Source organism: Aphis gossypii, chromosome 2 (assembly GCF_020184175.1).
Source record: "Aphis gossypii isolate Hap1 chromosome 2, ASM2018417v2, whole genome shotgun sequence".
NCBI lineage: Eukaryota > Metazoa > Arthropoda > Insecta > Hemiptera > Aphididae > Aphis > Aphis gossypii.
Window position 1 is genome coordinate 68,489,550 of NC_065531.1, and position 20,142 is coordinate 68,509,691.

At 26.8% G+C, this 20,142-nt stretch overlaps 3 protein-coding genes and 1 long non-coding RNA gene across 5 annotated transcripts; 2 read left to right on the forward strand and 2 right to left on the reverse strand.

Annotated features, from left to right (window-relative positions):
• Positions 1 to 728: 728 nt before the first annotated feature.
• Positions 729 to 10,765, reverse strand: LOC114126075 (cell cycle control protein 50A). Of its 2 annotated transcripts, XM_027989954.2 has the most exons (9): positions 10,618 to 10,765; positions 4,231 to 4,457; positions 4,023 to 4,156; positions 3,825 to 3,962; positions 3,557 to 3,746; positions 3,039 to 3,152; positions 2,243 to 2,461; positions 2,002 to 2,167; positions 729 to 1,356 (listed from the first exon to the last, which is right to left on the reverse strand). In XM_027989954.2, the coding sequence occupies exons 2-9, from the start codon at positions 4,268 to 4,270 to the stop codon at positions 1,305 to 1,307; spliced, it is 1,053 nt and encodes a 350-aa protein (XP_027845755.1). In that variant the 5' UTR covers positions 4,271 to 4,457; positions 10,618 to 10,765; the 3' UTR covers positions 729 to 1,304. The 2 variants fall into 2 exon arrangements, with proteins under 2 accessions (XP_027845755.1, XP_027845754.1); XM_027989953.2 differs by lacking the exon at positions 10,618 to 10,765 and having other exon boundaries at positions 4,231 to 4,730.
• Positions 9,509 to 12,702, forward strand: LOC114126074 (uncharacterized). Its single transcript, XM_027989952.2, has 5 exons — positions 9,509 to 9,710; positions 10,209 to 10,323; positions 10,611 to 10,778; positions 10,840 to 11,459; positions 12,132 to 12,702. Exons 1-5 carry the CDS (start codon positions 9,684 to 9,686, stop codon positions 12,357 to 12,359), a joined length of 1,158 nt encoding a protein of 385 aa, XP_027845753.2. The 5' UTR covers positions 9,509 to 9,683; the 3' UTR covers positions 12,360 to 12,702.
• On the reverse strand, positions 12,041 to 15,838 carry LOC114126077 (small ubiquitin-related modifier 3). The gene is made up of 3 exons (XM_027989956.2): positions 15,572 to 15,838; positions 14,727 to 14,843; positions 12,041 to 12,831 (listed from the first exon to the last, which is right to left on the reverse strand). Exons 1-3 carry the CDS (start codon positions 15,587 to 15,589, stop codon positions 12,682 to 12,684), a joined length of 285 nt encoding a protein of 94 aa, XP_027845757.1. The 5' UTR covers positions 15,590 to 15,838; the 3' UTR covers positions 12,041 to 12,681.
• LOC126550419 (uncharacterized) lies at positions 13,233 to 14,601 on the forward strand. Its single transcript, XR_007604501.1, has 3 exons — positions 13,233 to 14,107; positions 14,197 to 14,423; positions 14,510 to 14,601. It is a non-coding gene; the product is annotated as an uncharacterized LOC126550419 (long non-coding RNA).
• Positions 15,839 to 20,142: the final 4,304 nt, after the last annotated feature.

Genomic DNA, 20,142 nt, shown 5'->3' on the forward strand with positions numbered 1-20,142 from the left:
AAAATTCAACAATTTAATATTTTGTTAACCTCGATTTTGATATTTTTAATATTTGAATTATCGGTTAAAACTTCTAAAAAATCAATAAAAGGTTCAACTCATGAGTTACAAAAAATCAAAATAATCATTATTTCCATATGCTGTAGATTAATGTTACCATAGCATTTTGACATTTACTAATAATATATCAAATAGGATCCAGTTAAATTACTTAAATATGTAAATATTTGTGTTAACTACTATAAGTTACAGAACCTATCAAGTAATTTTATTTTTTACTTCAACTTTCGTGAAATTATAAATTTCATAATATAAAAAGATAATTTATTATTGTAGATGTATATGAGATTATTTTAGCAAAAAATAGTTTAACCTCATAGCAAACTAATAATATTAATAAATTAAATCTTTAAAAATAGAAACCTACATAAGGTTTTTTTAGCAATGATTACAATGATTTATAGATGAGTCAAATTTGGGTGTTGAGCTGCTGTTAATTAAATAAAATAATAGTATGAAAAAACATGTTAGAAAATACCATTAGAATTTCATGAAAAAAATTTTAAATTTTAATAACTCATAAAATATAAAAAAAAGAACTAAAAAGACCAATTGTTTTTGTATTAATTGTTATTGAAATTTAACAAAATAATTCAATTTAAAATAATTTAAAAAAATCTGTATAAAATAATTGTATAAGGACATAAGGTTAAATATAAAATAAGAAATAAAATCAACAAATATGTTATTGTTTAATGTTTAAATGTAAACAAATAATAATAAAAAAGCTTTATATTGTTCTAAAATTAAGTCTTAATAACAGCTAACAAATGTTAACCCCTATGACTAGAAACACATACTTAAAATCCTTATTTACTATTCATTTTACATTAAAACAACGTGCAAATATATAGTTTAAAGCTTAAAATTGTTTTATAAAGGTAACAAATGATTATTATAACAAATTTTAATAAATTATCAAAACTTATTTAAGTGACAGTGTTTCATAATAAATAATAGTACAACTTAATATATATTGGATTTAACTGATTTAAGTTATATGGTGTTATATGTATTAAAGATATATTATATGCTTAAATAATTTAACTTATAAGTACATTATAAAATAAATTAGATATTGGTCGATTGTGATTAAACAATTGTGATAAATTAAAATATGATTTTTTTAAATATATCACATTGTCTTATAAAGCTCATTAGTTGCTAATTTAAGCACAGCCTAATTAGATTTGTACGTGCAGATAACACCAGGAATTATTTCTTTAAGAAATAATTATGCTGAATCACTGATAAGATGTTGATGGGGAAACAATAGTAATATCTCCTGTATTTGCACTGAAAACAAAAAATGTTAATAAATTTAATAACCGTTATTATTTAAAATAAATTGTGTTGTATTATTTAAGTGAAAGACTATATGAAAAGAGGATAAATGATGAAAAAATGTTGCGCTGAACACTTATCTTTGAAGTGTTGAATGATTATTATAATTATTACTCATCAATTTAAAGCATGGTTTATCTAATTTAAGAATGATTCTATAAGATTTATGTTAAATATAATTACTAAAATAAATTCAAGAAACATATTATGCATTTTAAGTATATAACCTTATACTCTGTCAACTGAAAGAGCATAGTATGAGTGCACATAAACCAAAACTAGTAGTTTCTTATTACAACACCACTTAGTATAGTGGTTTGACCTCCCATTACACACACCAGAATTCAATCCTCATTTGAATGAGTGAAGTAGTCATATTATCTAAGTGGGTGAGGTATACATCAAATCAATAATATGCGACTGTTATTTATTATAGTATATTATATTAAACTGCTTACTGATCTACACCAGGTGTTAGAACACAATTACAGATATTAAATTCAAGTTTTAAATAACACTTTTATATTTAACTAAGTGTAAATAAATGGAAATAGGGTCAAAGATCCAAGTGTAATATAATTTTTAATTTTAACATACCTGGGTTTATATTTGATATGAAGAATTAAAAACATTAACCCTAATAAAAAGCAACAACATCCAACAACAATATAAGCATATCCAAGAAACAAATTTCTGCCCCCTGTAAATGAAGTGTTAGATAGTATCAGACTTTTTGTTCCGCCAAAGCCTGCAACTGGATAATCTAAAATATTGAATAACTATATTAGTAAAATTATATACATATACATATTATATATTTTAATTACATGAAACTTACTATATTCTATGACTAATTTGTAATTTCCTTTAGGTAAGCCGTTTTTAAATTCATTTTTATGTTCAATACGTCTGTATAATTTACGAAAATCAGGAAGTGCAGCAGTTCGCATCCAAACAATCAAATCTTCATTTTCAAAACCATTATTTGAATCATTTTCCTTATCCAATTCCCATATATTCACACGCCAGTCAATTGGTTTTTCAAAATCTTTAAATGCTATAAAAAACAAATATTTAATGCTGTATAAATGATTTTATTATTTACATACATAGTTTACAAATCAAACATTTTCCAAGTCATAGTTATCTACTGCTAGTTAAAAATTAAAAAAAAATTCAATGTAACATATACTCATTTTCTTCAGAGGTTTCATACCAAAAATCAACATAGATAGCTAAACTATATGTTAAACTAAAAAAAAAATAGTTTATCAAAACGTGGAGTTATAATATTAAGGAAATGCTATTGTTTCCAATTGAACGTGGTTTCTACTCTTACCACCCTTATAGGATAATGAACAGATCATAAAGGTAGCAGTGACAGTGTATTGATGTTGATTAACGTTTATGAGGACGAATGCACAGTTTCAATGCGTTTTAATCTAACACCTACACATTCTAATTCAAAATAGAGTTTATAGTGTAAAGATATTACTCTAGAAAGTATAATGCAATATAATATTATTTCTAAACATTGTATACAAAGTAACAAGCAGCAATGACTTAGAACTGTTTCCAATAATTTTATTTCAAAAACTGTAAAATAAAATAGTCAAAGTGATTATATAACAAACCTTCTTTCAAATCTCCTTTTGGATTTTGATACTTGATATTTTTATCAGATTCCCAAGCAATTTGTGTTCGAAGTAATGGAACAGGTTTATCATTGTACACCAATGTTAAGTTATCTGAAATAAAAAAAGAATACTTCAGCATATTGTATAATACAATATCATTTAATTCATTTAATATTAGTTTTAAAATTAATTGTTGCATTAAATTACCCACTACCTAGATATTATTTAATCTGTAATAATATGTACAGAAAATCTAGATACCTAATATTTTTTCACATTAAACAAGATTTAGTATACAAATTAGAAAATATATTAATATAATATAATTATAGTCAAAATGGCTAAAATTATATAATAAATGGTCGTAAATAGTAATAATAGTTACTAAAATATTTTTGCAGTGAAATAACAATTATTACCATTTAAAAAATTCTTTATAGGTACCTAATTGATATTTCAAATAAATAATAAATTAAAAAGAGACTATCAGAAAAAATAAATAAAGTAATACATACCACTGAATAATGAATTGGCAATAGCTCCACAAGGAGCAATTGGTTTGTTGTTGTGATAATCAAAAGGTGCACAATCACTAGATGGAGTTTTGCTAAGTTTTCCAAGCAACTGAAAATCGTCCCTTGATTTTACATAGCGCCGATGGTTTTGGTAATAGTTGGTTAATCCATAGTACATGAAAACATTAGGCTATACAAAATACAAATAACATATTTTTAAAATTTGAATAACATTAACCATAGTGTTGACATCTATATAATATCTTACAGAAAAATCTTCTTCCAATTTAAATGGAATAATACAATTACAAGACAAGTTACGATTGCTTTTTATGTGTTCTGCACAAGATTCAGTCAAATTATCAACATTTTTGCAGTAGGTATAATCAAGAGTAAATTCTTGAACCTAAAAATACATTCAAATATGATTAGGTTTATAAAAATGTACATATAAAAAATTACTCACTAGATTTGTAAGGTATAGTAAACCTATGCCAATCGGAACAAACGCTGCGGCAACTGCAAAGAATATGGGCATTACATTGCGGGCCGTTAGAATTGGTTGCCACGCAGGCAATCGTTGTTGTTTGAATGCTGTATCTGTAATAATACCCGAACAGTAAGTATGACATAAATTTGTGTTAATATAAAATATACTTTATGAACAAATTTACCTGCTGGTTTTTTAGACTTTGGTTCCTGTGCATCCAACATTGTGTGTATAACACTGTAAGATGTACGCTTAACAGTACAAGCGATAAGTATTTTATTATAACAACTATAGCGGGTCTACAGACGACAACGCTAACTGATAGCACATCACTTATTTGACAGCACTACGAATATAATAAAATTGATCACTTCGGAACATGCAATCAATCAGACAATCGCGACTGTAAAACTTTAATATAAAATATGAAAAATTAGATTAAATTGAATGTTATTACTGTTATAAACTAAAGTGATAATACGGCGGACGGCACAGCGGCATTCGGGTAATTGCCAGAATAATATTAGTGTAATAAAGTTTATTCTGTGACGAACTGTTCAGTGTTCGAAACTACGGTGAACAACTTTACTGTACATTATATATTTTTATCATATTATGTATATAATATCATATTCTTACAAATCGTTAGTCCTCAACTACTGAACGGAGTATGAACTATTAATATTAAAATAATCGTTATCAGCTGTTTGGTATACACATCATAAGTTTATATTTTTTGTGTAAACATCGTAATCGTAGATAATAATAGGAAGACCTATACATTATTTTTATAATAATATATAACTGATATACAGTTTTACTGTACATGATCTATATTCTATAATTAATCAATCTAAAATCATGACAAAATGTTTGTCTATCTTGACAAACATATATATGTTAACATAATATACAGTATCTAGGAGAGGGGGATGATATGGGTGTTAGAACACCCCCAATCAACAATTTACACATCTTATAATAATTTAAATCAATATAATATTACGGTTTTTAACCTGCGGGGGTGTGGGGTTCTACTCCCACCTACCAAGACTCTATTAAACGTTAAAACAAAATCACCCCCGTAAAATGCATCCGGTATACGCCACTGAACGTATACATATTTATATAATATTATGAATTATGATTTCCAATAAATATCGTCGAGATTATGATTAATAATTATTATACCATTTATACCAGCCAGCCACTATTTTTTAATGTCATTAGTCACTCTAGTTGGACGGAAAGTAGAATATTAATCGTCAAAATTTTAATATTAAACGTTGAATGGTGAATATAATATTATCTTAACGTCATTATATTGTCATTGTTTAATGAAAGGCGATTTCAAAACTTATAAAGAGTAGGCTAGTACATCATACTTTAGTTATCTAATACCAAGAACTGTGTATCATATCTACAATTTGCATAACACATCAACGCTGAACACACGGTCTAGGAATGTGGTGTAACTGGTGACTGATGTGACACTCGTCTACGGTGTATAAACACTATAAACAATAAACTAAGTAGGACGTAGGTACCTATAACATATTACGAATGTCGAATACTCAAATGGGAATGATTTATAAACAATTAGGCATTCGTATTATGGTATGAGCCACCGGTATTAGAGTAATTAGTGTATAAACATTTCACTAAGAGTACCTATATACACTTAAATTGATTATTGAATATTAATATATTGACTACATGCCAAATATATTACAATTTAAAAAAATATATACATTAATATAAAGTTCTATTTTTTATATTTTATTTATATCAGTATTATTATGTATATTATATTTGTTACTCACAAATTGAATACCTTCAATAATTAAGTACACCCACCCTTCCCACGCAGAATAAGATTCAACTCTACACGACACGGCCAGTGTGAATAAATATAATGATATGATTATGTGAACCTTTATAGACTTTAATACTTTGAAGTAGGAGTACCTGCCTAACTATCGTTTATTAAAATAGTGCGATTGAATATGGGCCTGTTCATTAAAATTGGCGAGGTATCAGAACATGCAGTTTTTTAAGTCAGACAGTGATGGTTAAGTACTACTTCTACTTCACACTACTAAGTGGTCCCGTCCACTTAAAGTTGTTTGGAAACAATTTATTAAGCTTACAGGCATAGGCGCAACTAGGGTAAATTTTTTTTTTGTGGGAGGGGGGGCTAGAACAAATGCAATGCGTGTATATTTTGTTTATGGAATGTGCAACATTGATAATATCTGTGGAGGCTAGCCAAATATTTGAGGGACTAAGACCCCCCTAACCCCCACCTAATTGCGCCTATACTTACAGGTAACAATAATATATTGACATTAAAAATAACTATACGTCTATACCTACCCTCCCTACTGGCTACTATTATATTAAATTATTAAACATAATGAATTGTTACCTATGTATATTCTATATTTTATATAATATATACCTATATATAGACTTATAAAAAAACTTAAATACCGATAAGAGAGTAATAAAAAATAGAACAGGTTATAACATAATCATGAAAGGCATTCATAAATCATAATACTGCATACTATAAACTATAAAGGAAAAATTATTAACATAAAAAACCGAAGACTTAAAAACGATAATAATATAAAATGTTAAAATTAAAACATTGAAATAGTTTAATAGTACATTAGTACCTATATTGTGTTCATTATATGCGGTAAGTAGCAGTAGTAAAACATGAACGTTAAAAAAAGACGAAAACAGTGTGGTGTTGGTGAATATGTAATGAAAAAAAAATGTATTTTATTTTTTTATTTCATTTCTTTTAGTTCTTCACAAATTAATAAGTTAACAGGCACCAAAGAAGTATTGGATTTCATAAAATATAAATAACTTTGTAAAACTGTATGTACAAGATGATAATTGGTTAACAGATCTACAAAAATATACAAAATACAAAATATTTTATTTATAAAATTATATGTGATATGTCTATACTCTATAGGTACATACCTATATAGGTATTTATTATATAATATATAGGTATAATAAAATTTAATTAATGTATTATTTTTTGTTAATTAATATTTATTTTAATTTTAAACTGTTCCTACGTAACTTAGAATAAGAAAAATAGAAAAAAAACGTGGTCAAGTGGTTGACGCTCTGCTGTAAATTAAGTGCCGTGTGGCGTGTGGATCACTAATAATATATTATAATATAGGAGTGTTAAATTTAAATCCCAAAATCCAATGATAGGCATCATTGTATACGAAAAACTATTCTGAACGGAAAAGATTTATCAGCCTACTGCCTAGGTCCTAGGATATAATATATTTTAAATTGAGTGGGTAAAAAAGGTGGTTTATGTTTTAATGACTAGAATACCCCACACTTGTGGGAAAATCGTCTATTAAATTTTCAACACTTAGCAACTTGTACAAATTTTTTAACTACAAAATAATATGCAAATATTATTATATTTTGACGAATTTTGTCAATCTTTGAACTTCAAACACAAAAAAAAAAAAAAATTATGCCTATGTATTCTTATAATTTTTGAATTATTGTAAAACTAATTCATGAGAAATGTTGTATTACATTTTCAAGTATTTTTACTTATAGCCAAAACAATTTTATCGATATTTATATAAAAAAAAAAACTAAACATAAACGAATATTTCAAATAAATAGCTTTAAAATAAGCGAAATATTTAAAAAATTAAATTATGTAAAGAAAATGACAATCTAAATAATTGGTGAAATTTTTAAGTATCTACGACTTACCTATACTTTTTGAATAATATCAATTATTGAAAATCGTTTGAGGATAAATCGTTATCGTTACGCGATATCGTAAAAATTTTAAATTCACACTCATAACATTTATTTTCTGTAATGACGCTTCGAGTTTTCTTTATAGCTATTTAAATAAGGGAAACTTAGTGACTAACGATTTTTGATTTTTTTTTTTATCTACAATAAGAACGACTTCTATAAACCTTGTATTAAATTTTCAAGTTTTTTTGGAAAATATTTTTATCAACATTTCAAAAAAAAAAAAAAATCGAAAATGTTAGTTGTATATAAATAGCTCAAAAATGCTAATATTTTGAAAAATTAACCGTGTATAGATAACGCTAATATAAACATTTGGTGAAAATTTCAAGTATTTACAGTAATTAGTTTTTGAGTTACTACAAAGTAACAACTCAAATAAGTACAACAATATCAAAAAATCAATGTTTTAAAAACTGTTGGAAAATGTTTACTTTTGACCTCTATATAATGCACCAAGGTCCAACTGTCCAAGGATTATTCACTTTGCTATCGGAAACCACCCCTGAAGTTTGAAATTGAAGCATCACTTCAAATAACTTTTTTAATTTGTCTTTGATTCATTAATAGTTCTGTGGTTTTTATTGTAAAAGTACTATTACTATTGTACTATTGTAGTATTGTAGGTACATAGGTACCTACTACATATTAATTAAAATAAATTCATGGGTGCTAATTTCTGAAGTGCTAAGACAAAGGCATAAACTCAATTTGTGGAAAAATGTTGCCACGGTTACAGTTATAGTGTTATTGCTTAATGGTAGTATAAATCAGTATACATACTAGAGCTACCTACTTAATACTTTTTGAACACTTATACCAAGTACTTAAGTAATCATTCTAAAGTATTTGCTCATACTCACGCAGATAAATAATAAATATCGATTTTATAGATATAGATGATAGTAGCCAATAGTAGGTTCTAGAAGTAATAGGTATCTATAATAAAAGTGAATTATTTTTTAATCAAATCATTTCATAACTCGCTTGAAAATATTGAAAACACTGAAATATTTATTCGATTTATTGTTTTATAAAAATAGTAATTTAACTGAATTTAATTTTAACTATAGCTTAGGACGTTTAGGTACCTAATTTATTACATTATATAATAATGTCGAAGAGTTATGTATATAAAAAAAAAACAATTATACAAATTTGAAATTACCAAAATAATTGGTGCTTACTAATTAGACATTAGATTTTTTCATATAAATTATAAAACCTCTTAATTTAGTGTTCATATCTTCATATATTAAACACATAATATTTGTATACATGTTTATTGGGTAAAAAAAAATTAAATTTGAAATAGTTAAATCTTATGCATATTACCTATTATTACCTTAGATCATCATCATATTATACTAATATATGTGATCCAAGATTAATACATATAAAATATAGGTAGGTACCTTAGTAGTACAGGCGCTGTACAATAATTATTATCTAATTTATATTTATCAAAAATTAAATTATCAGAAACAGATACACAAAAAAAGTAGATTATGATTACCTATATTATAATTAATAGGTACCTAATAGTAGTACAGCACTTACTACTTATTTAATCTTTAGTAGGTAACTACTATAGTACTATACCTAGTTATTTATATAGAATACTATTTAGTATTTATCACGTTTTGTTCAATGGGCGTTAACAGTTTTAAAAAATAATTTAGATAGTTTAGTACCTATATTATAAAAATATAAATGTACACATATTAAAGCAACAAATCCAATAGCTCCTCAGTACTTATCCACTTGTGAAGTAGGCAATTAGTAAATCACGGTCGGAGTTATTCCATTAAAATGGCGACCATCGAACAATTAAGTGATGTACGAACATTCAACATATTTGTTAAAACTATTTAATAGAATTACTCATTTAATAAAATTTACTTAACATTTTAAAAGAATATCAGTGCACTATTTGTTTTCTCACATTCATGTGCAACATAGTACTTAAATTTAGAACCAATTTTAAATTTTAAGATTTAATATTAGAGTAAATTTACTTGTTCATTATCAAATATTAGGATAAGATCTTTATGTTGTTTAACGCTATATTTTATACAATATTTCAATTTTTTTGAGTATATAAAACCATTTTTAAATTATTGTTATATTTTACATAACTACATAAATACATACTCGTAAATCGTAATCTCAAAACTTAAATTCAAATTTAAATATTGTATAAAAGCCAATAAACAGATAATGTTCTTGAATTTGAGTTTGATATTCTGTCAATTCACTCTAACACAATAAGACTAAAACAACTGTTGACATCACAAGGTTTGTCCTTTTGATTTATACAATATTAAATAATTTTAGATTCGGAAGCAATTTATATCATTTGAATCTATTTCGGAATTATGGAAAAATCAGCCAACATACTTAATAGTCCAGATGTTATTTATTGTGGGTGGAGCAGTAACACTTTTACATGGTAAGATATAAAAAGTATTTATGTACTTTGATGCTATTAGTACAATATTCAATGTATTATAATATTATCACCACAAAATTAAATTTATGTGCGATGTCCTGTTTATACATATTTAGTACCTATAAGTTGGATACTATCAAATTGCAAGTTTTTTAATTAATAATTAATTAATTAACTCGGAAGATATATTTTACAGAATAACATTTTTATAATATATATCAAAACAGCATAATTTATAAAATTATTTATGAAATCTAAAACATTCATTGAATCTATCATCATTTTAGCACTTACTAATGGAGGAAGACGTCCTTTACTTTGGTTATGCATAATTTTTCACGGTTTAGTTGTTGAATGTATATGTTATCTCATGGCTGAAATAGATAATTTTTGGCACAGTAGTGCACCAATTATGTTTTTCCGACATAGGCTTCCATTGTATGTTATAATCTTATGTAAGTATTGCATTTCTAGGTAAGTAAAGTTTATGTTTTAGACATTTTCTTAATTTTACAGATTCAGTTTTTTACTACATAGCAATTGAAATAGCGTACAGGACAAACAAAACAAAAGTAGGTTTCATAGCAACTGTAGGATTAAATATATTTTTAATTGATTTACCATATGATATAATGGGTATAAAATTTATTCATTGGACCTGGCATGATACAGATCCAAACATAGAGGATCGAATGTATTGGGTACCATGGACTTCATATTATTTTCATATGGTATTTTCTGCAAGTTTTGTTTTTTGGTTTTTCATAAAAGGTGTTGATCTTGATAAAACATATACAACCAGAACAGAAACTTCAACTTCTCTAAAAGCAATATTCCTTAGTACGCCCTGCGGAATATTATGCTTTTCTGTACTTTATCATCCTTTGCATGATCTATATAATGTTTCAACACAAATAATAATGATGTTTTTAATAGCATTATATATTTTGTTGTCTATTTTAAAACGCAAACCTAGAAAAATGTTTAACCGTCCATCTAGTATAATTTTGTATCTTATCGTGTACTACTCAACATTTTTGTGTTTTGCTATATGGGGAAAACCAGAAAATGAAATTTCATTTGGACCCCATGAAGAAATTGGTCCATGTAATATTACAGTATCATCTTTTGGAACAGTAAGTATTCATTAAGATTTAGAACTATATAAATAAATATCTAAGTAGTATAAACTGTTTTCTTGTAATACAATTTTTATTATGGAAATTTCATTTGGATGCTATACACTTAATCTATTTAATTTTTAATAGTAATATTACTTATTAGGAATAATAATTAAACAAAAAACAGTTCGTTTATTTATGAAAACTAACATTAAACACATTTTAAACCCATTAAAATTATTAATATATTGTGCAAAATTTAGTTGGTAAAATGGTATTAAATACCTAAAATAACATTATTAAAATGATTTACTCAGATTAAGTGTCATCTGTCATAATAAATTCTTATTCTGAATAAACCATTTTAATGCCATGTTTTAAAATTAAGGGTAAATCATCTTGTGAAAAGAATTTATGAATATTTTAATTTTAAAGTATGTTTATATGCATTTCAAATTACACAATAAATTAACAATCATTAAATGCTCATAATTTGCTTTAAAATAAGACAAAAAAAAACAGTTGTCTATTAGTTTTGTCTTATCATATTATGTGATAATAGATTAACTTATAAAACAGAAAAACAAATATAGGTATAACATTCTTAATAATAAAGCAAATATATTAAAAAACTTTACTTCTTCCAAGCCTTAAAAAAAATATTTTCATATTCTCATTTTATTTTAGGAATTAAAAAAACGTAAATATTTATGTATTGAAGACTATAATGAAGATTTTGATTTCCACTGTGTGGAAGATGTTCCTGCTCAATATAGCAAAATTTATACAATATGTGGAACACCTTTTAAAAATCGGATTGAATATATTGTTCTAATAATCACAATAATTATAATAGCATTTACACAATTTAGTGAATCATTCAAAATAATTAAACAGATTAAAAAACCTCATTGATTAGGTATATCAAGTTTATTATTAAGCTAGAGGAATATGAAAATAATAATAATAATAATAATAATAAATTGTTTACAAAAAAGATATTACTGTAAATATTTCATATATAATGTTCTGTACATATAACATTTATTTGCTTAATATAGTTGAATTCTTGATATTGTTCTAATTGATTATAAATTTGTATTTATAACAATTTTTTTAATACGGCTAGTATAGTGATAAAAAGAAAATGTTTGGTATTGAGGTTTCAAAAACTAATGATGTACATGAAATGTTGATTTATAAATAAAATTTAAACTTATGTATAAAATATAAGTAGTTAATAATAGTTAAAATAAAAGCAACCACCAGTCTGTTGTTGATAGACTTCAATTGTATCACCTTCTTCCATTTCTAAGGAAGACGGAGTATCAGCTTCACTAATAGCTTGTCCGTCAAAGCGGAATCTTACTGTCGCCATAGCCAAACCCTAAAACATTACAATTTTGAATGAATTATTTAAGGATTACATTATAAATGTTAAACTAGGCACATAGATTAAGTTTATACTAGTTTTATAGATGAATAAAATCTATATTAGTGTTTAAAATCAAAACTATAATCCATATTTTTCAAACAATGAATCATTATTATCTAAAAATCAAGGTTTGTCTTCACCTCACAAATGTATATTGAGCAATTCAAGTAAGCATTATTTATTTTTAATATTAGTTAATTGACATAATCATTTAACTTAATTTTGATGTATTAATTTTAAAGCAAGTTACAAGTGTATATAATATTATAATTTCCATCTATTTATAGATATATAATATATTATATAAAAATAATTTGATTCAAATAGATAATATCGAGAATAATATTGTTACTTTCAAAAATATTAAAACTATACTCAATTCAGCCTAAAATTAAAACAATTTTACACATATTGAATAGTTTGATATCACAAGTTAAAGCTATGCGTTTTATCACTGGTTGACAGTTCAGTGGCAGTCATAAATTATTGGTGTTGGTGCAGTCACAAACATGTTTATTTGAAAAATCATAATTGCAGTGAGAACAACCAAGTAATGAGGATGTACTGATTCAAGTAAAATAAAACTAAATATAAATATTAATTTTTACAGCAAATCATTTCAATTTAGAAAATGACGTTTGTGTAAAATGGATAAAATATGACTAATTAATGGAATGTAACTAAAAATATACCAGTATAATATAAAAAACCATATTTATTTACCTCCACTAAAACAAGGACACAAAAGTAATGGCCTGCTAAATATCTAAATCATATGAGTTATATACAAAGATTATGAATATACATAAAAGGTATTCAGTAAAAATATTTGGTGATTTATTGAAAACCTTAATATGTAATAAAATAATTTAATAACATCAAGTAACATTTTTTATACACAAATATATAAGGCAGAGACCCTAGTAATGAAAATTAAAGTAACATTTACATGGTTATCATTTATCTTATAAATGTGACAGTAAAATACCTGCTAATAATGATTTGCGGTACTAATTTAAAATGCTGTGGAAATAACAAAAATTTAATGGGTAAAATTTCACCAACTTCTGTTTACTGTACATACTTATACATACATGAAATTGTTTAATGTAATTAATATGGCCAATAAAATTAAAACTAGCAACTAAAGTTGCCATGACTAAATTAATTTGGTACCCAAGCATAACTATAGTTGTAATACAATTGTGATTTTGTTCACCAACAATAGGTAAGTAAATTAGTACAATTTTGATCAATGCCTAAATGAATTCTAAAATAATACATTCTTTTTCAACACAATTTTTATTTCATATACAGATACTTAAGGTTTATTTAATCTAAAATTTATTCACTGTTACCATAGTCTGTATTATATAAGAACGCACTAGTGTTGGCACATTTAAATGAATCGCAGAGCAACGTTCAGCCCCCCTGGTGGAGTCTATTAGCTTTTTTATATGTCACCGTGTTCAACACCATCTACAGTGTTCCCACAACTATGAATACAGAAAATTGAAGGAAGAATGCGTTACAAATATTATAAAGTAAAATAATACGCCCTTCTTTTTATTTGCAAAATGCCTATAGTGTATGTGAAAATGAACTAAAAGAAAAATTCAATATTATACAGCAATGCGACCAAAAAATACAGTTAAAATAGTGTGATAATGTACAACACTCTGTATAAACAGTTGACCCTGCCACCGCCAAAACATACGGAGGTAGCACTCTCGGTCATGTGCGAGTTTATATCAGTTTTTGTACACCACTCAATACGCTCATATTTGATTAAAGACTATATAATAGAAACAATTACAATAAACAACTTCTTAATAATTTATACTTACAGTTCTCTCACAGTACGCGTTCATTAATTTCTTTAATGGAGTATGTTTCTTGATCTTAAATTGGACGACAGCGTTGTCTTGACCAAGAACTTTAAGATTAATATGTTCTGGGGCATCCTAAAATACAAGGTATCTTTAGAATTGATATGTGTCAAAAAAAACTAATAAAATTAATAAGGTAATGAACAAATAATTTACTTTAACATAATTTGATAAAATAATAGTATAATGACAAGTTATTGTTTTTAATCACACAATCCATAATTGGTTTTTAATAATCACACAATTATTAATTAACTTATAAAATCTGATGGAAGTCAGAAGGTAGTCGACTTATCGTGCTTAATATAATCAATGTTAACGATAACAGTCAACAGTAATTGAGGTAAGTAATTGTGGAAGTATTGTGGTAAATTTCAGGTTTGAGGTAAATAATTATAATACGAATGATACATTTAATGGGGCTATCGACGACCTTCAATAAGACGAGACGCCATGATTAACGCAGCATTGTTGGATTTAAGAAAAGCTCTTGTCGTTTCACGAGACGTGTATGAAACAATCGAGCGCTTGCGGAAAATGAAATAATACGTGCGTTAACAAACCGGAGTGGGAATCAATTAATCGGAAAAACTATAAACTGTGAGACAGAAAATGCGCGCCGAATTGAACACGAGGTAACAACACCGTTCGGCTGGCACGAACACACGTCGAAACGGGTAGGCAACAGACGTGATCCGGTATCGCCCGTCGGGTTTTCCACCATCCGACGCCATTACAGAATGCCGACTCGTGTTTTTAATTTGCGCGCGCTACACGAATTCGTTAGTAATGTTAATACTTACTCCTTTGTCTACTGCCATTTTTCTGATGCGTGTGTATAAAAAATTGGTCGCTAATCAGAAGGACGGTGCGATGCCTAGTGTGACGAAGAAAACGCGGCAACAGTGAAATGTTATTTCTAGACGAAAATCCCGTCAACAATTTGCATTCGAAACGAATAAGGTTCGTTGGTTCGGCAAACCGGCAAAAGCCAAGAATAATAATGTACAGTGTCACTAACACGCCAGAGACAGACGCTACCGCCACAGACAACAATAAACAAAATACATATGGAAGCAGTATGCGGAATAACTGAATGCGCGTACACATTGTAGCCACTCGATCCGTTATGTTGGCAATACCATTGTTCCGCTTTTCCAGGAGTACCGCAAAGCCGGCAGTGCCGGAAAAACCGGGTGTTCAAAGTTTCAAACTTTCAAAGTGTACACCGCACACGGGCCACAGGCCTCAAAAAGATTATAATACGGCCGTACAGATCCTCTAGATTTTGGTTTGCACACAGGTTTCGAGTAGTCTAGTTACAGCACTGCGCAAAGCCGTAAAGGATAATAAAATTATTTTTTTTATTTTATTTATTTTTAAATTACCGTAATCGGCATTACGGTTTTATCGATTATCTAATTTTCTATGCAAAAGTTTATAGTTACGAGGAATTAAGATGTGACGTCTAACTAAATATAACAATTCGGTTCTCGCGTAGATGTTTTTTGCGGTTTTAAGTCGAAGCAAAACTACGTAATACAAATTATTATAATACTACGTATTACACGATTAAAATAGTTGAATTTAAATATAATATATTATGACCTTATGTCATAATAAAATTATTTTGTTTTAAAATATTAAAATGTGAAATGAAACTATGACCTATGATATTATTATTCTATAAACATTTTTTTTCCGTAAAGAAGAGAAATAATTTGTAAAACAGCAACCCTGTTTTCACTTTTCAGGTGTGTTAAATGTTTGATAAATATTTAGCCATATAGTACCGTCCTGTAAACATATATATATTTAATATATTTACAGGTGGTATGGTTTGGTAAGTGGTAGTGGTAATAATACATGAAAGTATGACCATACCACAGAAAAATTAATATTAATTAATAATAATCCTGTGGCAAAACGGTCTTGCCAAGACTCTACATTATAAATAATTGTAAACACGAAGGTGATAGGTGAACACTGCCACACTAACGCCAAAATTCCCGCGATTTTAGATATTTTTCTTATTAAATCCTTTCTGATAATGAAATTAAAAACTTAATAAATAATGATCTAAGCCAAGGTGGATATATAGAGGTGTACCATTATGATAGTGGGCCGAAAAAAGTACACCACTTGTAACTGCCACCGGGAGCGCTGACTACCCGATGAGGGCTTAAAACTAAAACGACTACAGTTTCTATGGCACGTAATGCATTTTAGCATTTTTTATTTTGCTTATTATTTAGTATATTATTTAGGGTTTACAGAGGCTATGGACTTCATGCCATAATATAATTCATGATAAAATATATATATTATATAATATCATGATATAGTTTATATTTTACTTAAATGAATAACTTCAGAAAGAGTACACTTGTATAATAAGATGTGAATACTGTTATTATCATAGACCTTATACTCAGTATAAGAGTATAAGAGAGTATAAGGTCTATGGTTATTATACACATCAATTTAATAGATATTTCTATTGAATAATAATATTTTAAATATATACAGTAATACTTAGTATTTAAAATATATATTTTAGTAATACCTACCTAGTATTTTCAATAATATGCCATACATAGAATTATTCTATTTATTTTTAGTTATTATAAGTATAATATATTTTTACAAAAATAAACATATCATGACAAAGAGACTAAGGATAGGTAGCAAATCAAGGAAATAATAAATTAGCCATTACTTTAATTTATATTTAATATGAAAATGGTTACAATAATCAATAAATGGTAATTTTTAATTATAACACAAGTAGGCAGCATGTCTATATCTGCTCCACAAAACATTATTTCCCTCGAAAAATGCGGGTAATTAACAATAACAATAATTGTATTATTGAAGATAGATTTATGTTAATTAAAATCTATCTAAGTTACTTATTATTTAAATTTAATTCATAAATCATATTTGTATAGCTTTGCAACTATTGTGCATCATATTATTTTCGTAAAGGAATATGTCGAATATGAACATTTTGAGCCTTCATCGAGTAGGCAGCGCTTCTGGTGGAAACCACATCACCAATGGTGTACATTTTTCAATCAATTGATTATCGAAATGCGAAATGTCGAAGTGTTTACACCTCTATATATCCACCTTGATCTAAACACAATTATCGCCCTTGGGTCATCGATATTATATAGTAAATAAAACTATATAAGATAAAATATTTAATCTATTAAGTATTAATCATAAATAGAGTATGATAAAATAGATAAGTAAGATATTATGATGCCAAATTTACAACTAGTAGGATAGTTTGATATGCACATCCAATTCAAATAATTTTTCAATTCATGATTCATCTGTATAATAGTTTTCAAAAGTATTGTCTGGTACTAGATGTATAAAAAGAAATTTATTATATGCATTTTTTAAATTTGTAGCTCATGTGGTAGTCTTCTGTCACATACATTGAATTAAGCTCTAGAGTAAATAATAATTTGAGACTTGAGTGCTCACTTTTTATCATGCATTGTTAAGTTATCCAATAGAGTATTTATGTTAGAAATAGATGATATTTATTATTTTGTAATTCATTGTAAGTATTTATTAATAATGATTAAATAATAATTTTTCCTTATGATGCTAATTATAGATATCTACTCATTTGTTCCATTTTCATAAATGTATTAGTTACCTACTTATAAATGATAAATTATTATTGAATTATAATAAATATAACTTTATAAATTATAACATGCTTTTCTTGTGAAGATTGAATTTTGTAATTTTTTAATACTGTAATCAAACCTAAAACCAAAGAATGAGAAACCTAAAACGTTTGAATCAATATTTGTTTTTATTGGATATAGAACTTTGTAAGAGCAAGAGCATAGCCTTATAGGAATTATAAATAATGTATATTTATAAAATTCATGAAAAACTTAATACACTTCTTATAAAAATTAGATAAAACTAGATTTAATTTTATTAATAATTGTAAAGACTTATCCTCTAAAATACCTTTATATATAGCATAATTAATTATTTTTTACCCTAAAATATTGATAAAATACAAATTAATAAGGCAATTACACTTATATTCCTAATTTAGTACCACATAATAATTCTTAGGTACTGGCAGTACTGCTAAGTACCTTAGTTGTTTTCTGTAAAATTAAACAAAAAACAAGGGGTACAAAAGCCCAGTCAATAGTGTTTTCCAAATTTAAAATGTTACAAAATACAGTGTGGTCAATATCATGTCTGTAAATAATGTAAGTCAGCATGAAGATCTATTTTTGATTTTTATTGAAATATATAATTTTTTTTGTTTATTTATATATAATAATATAAACAATCTGTACAATTGTTGCACAATCAGCATATGTGATAACGGCTTTAAATAACATGAGTAGTCAGTACTTGACAAGAAGCCACCCACTAGTGCCACTTGATAGGGAGTTTTTCGATTATCTAATTATATAATTTATATAAGCATTTTTTTTTTCTATTTCTTTTTTTTCAGATTAGTTTTTTAACAAGTCACGGCACCAGTTTCTCGGGTGGACAGATTTTCAAAGAGTGGGTTATGGTGTGTTTGTAGACGGGTGTAAAATTTTTTGTAGAATTGTGTAGCTTCTTCTGTCACCTTTTTAGTTGATAGGTCTTTATGTAAATTGTAATTAGAAACAAAGGGTGGAGCATTTGTTATTTTTCTAAGGGCAATATTCTGAAATTGTTGAATTTTATTGGTAGGTATTGGATACTTTTACAGTACCCCATAATTGGAGACCATATTATGCCCATAAAGGTTTAAGTAATGATTTATACATAAGAACCTTAACTTTTAGTTCAGTGTGTTTATTATTTATGAGTAAAGTTCGTAGTCTGCGAAGACGGGCGTTTAAGGCAAGTCTTAATACGGATATGGCTATTCCAAGTTAGGCGCTTATCCAAGTTAAGTCTTAGATATCTAACTGTATTAGATGCGGGAATAAGAATGCTGTGTAAATAGACATTAGGACAAATGGAGTGGCTTAGAGTGAATGTTGTGTGTATTGACTTATAAGGGATTAGGTTTAATGCACCAATCAGTGTACCATTCACACATTAGGTTGAGATGAGTTTGGAGATTTATTGAGGCAGTTAGAGAATTTTTGTCAATTGATATGATGGCTTTGTCATCCGCATAATCGGCTACACTAGTATTTTGGGAGATAGGCTGATCAGAGGTAAATACAGTGGAACCTCAATAAATCAATAAATCGAACCTCTATAAGTCGAATTTTCGATAACTCGAAGGAATGCCTTACAATATATATTTTATATTTTTTCTGTAAGTCAAATTTTCGATAACTTGAATTTTTTTTCGCTTCCAATCGATTCGAGTTAT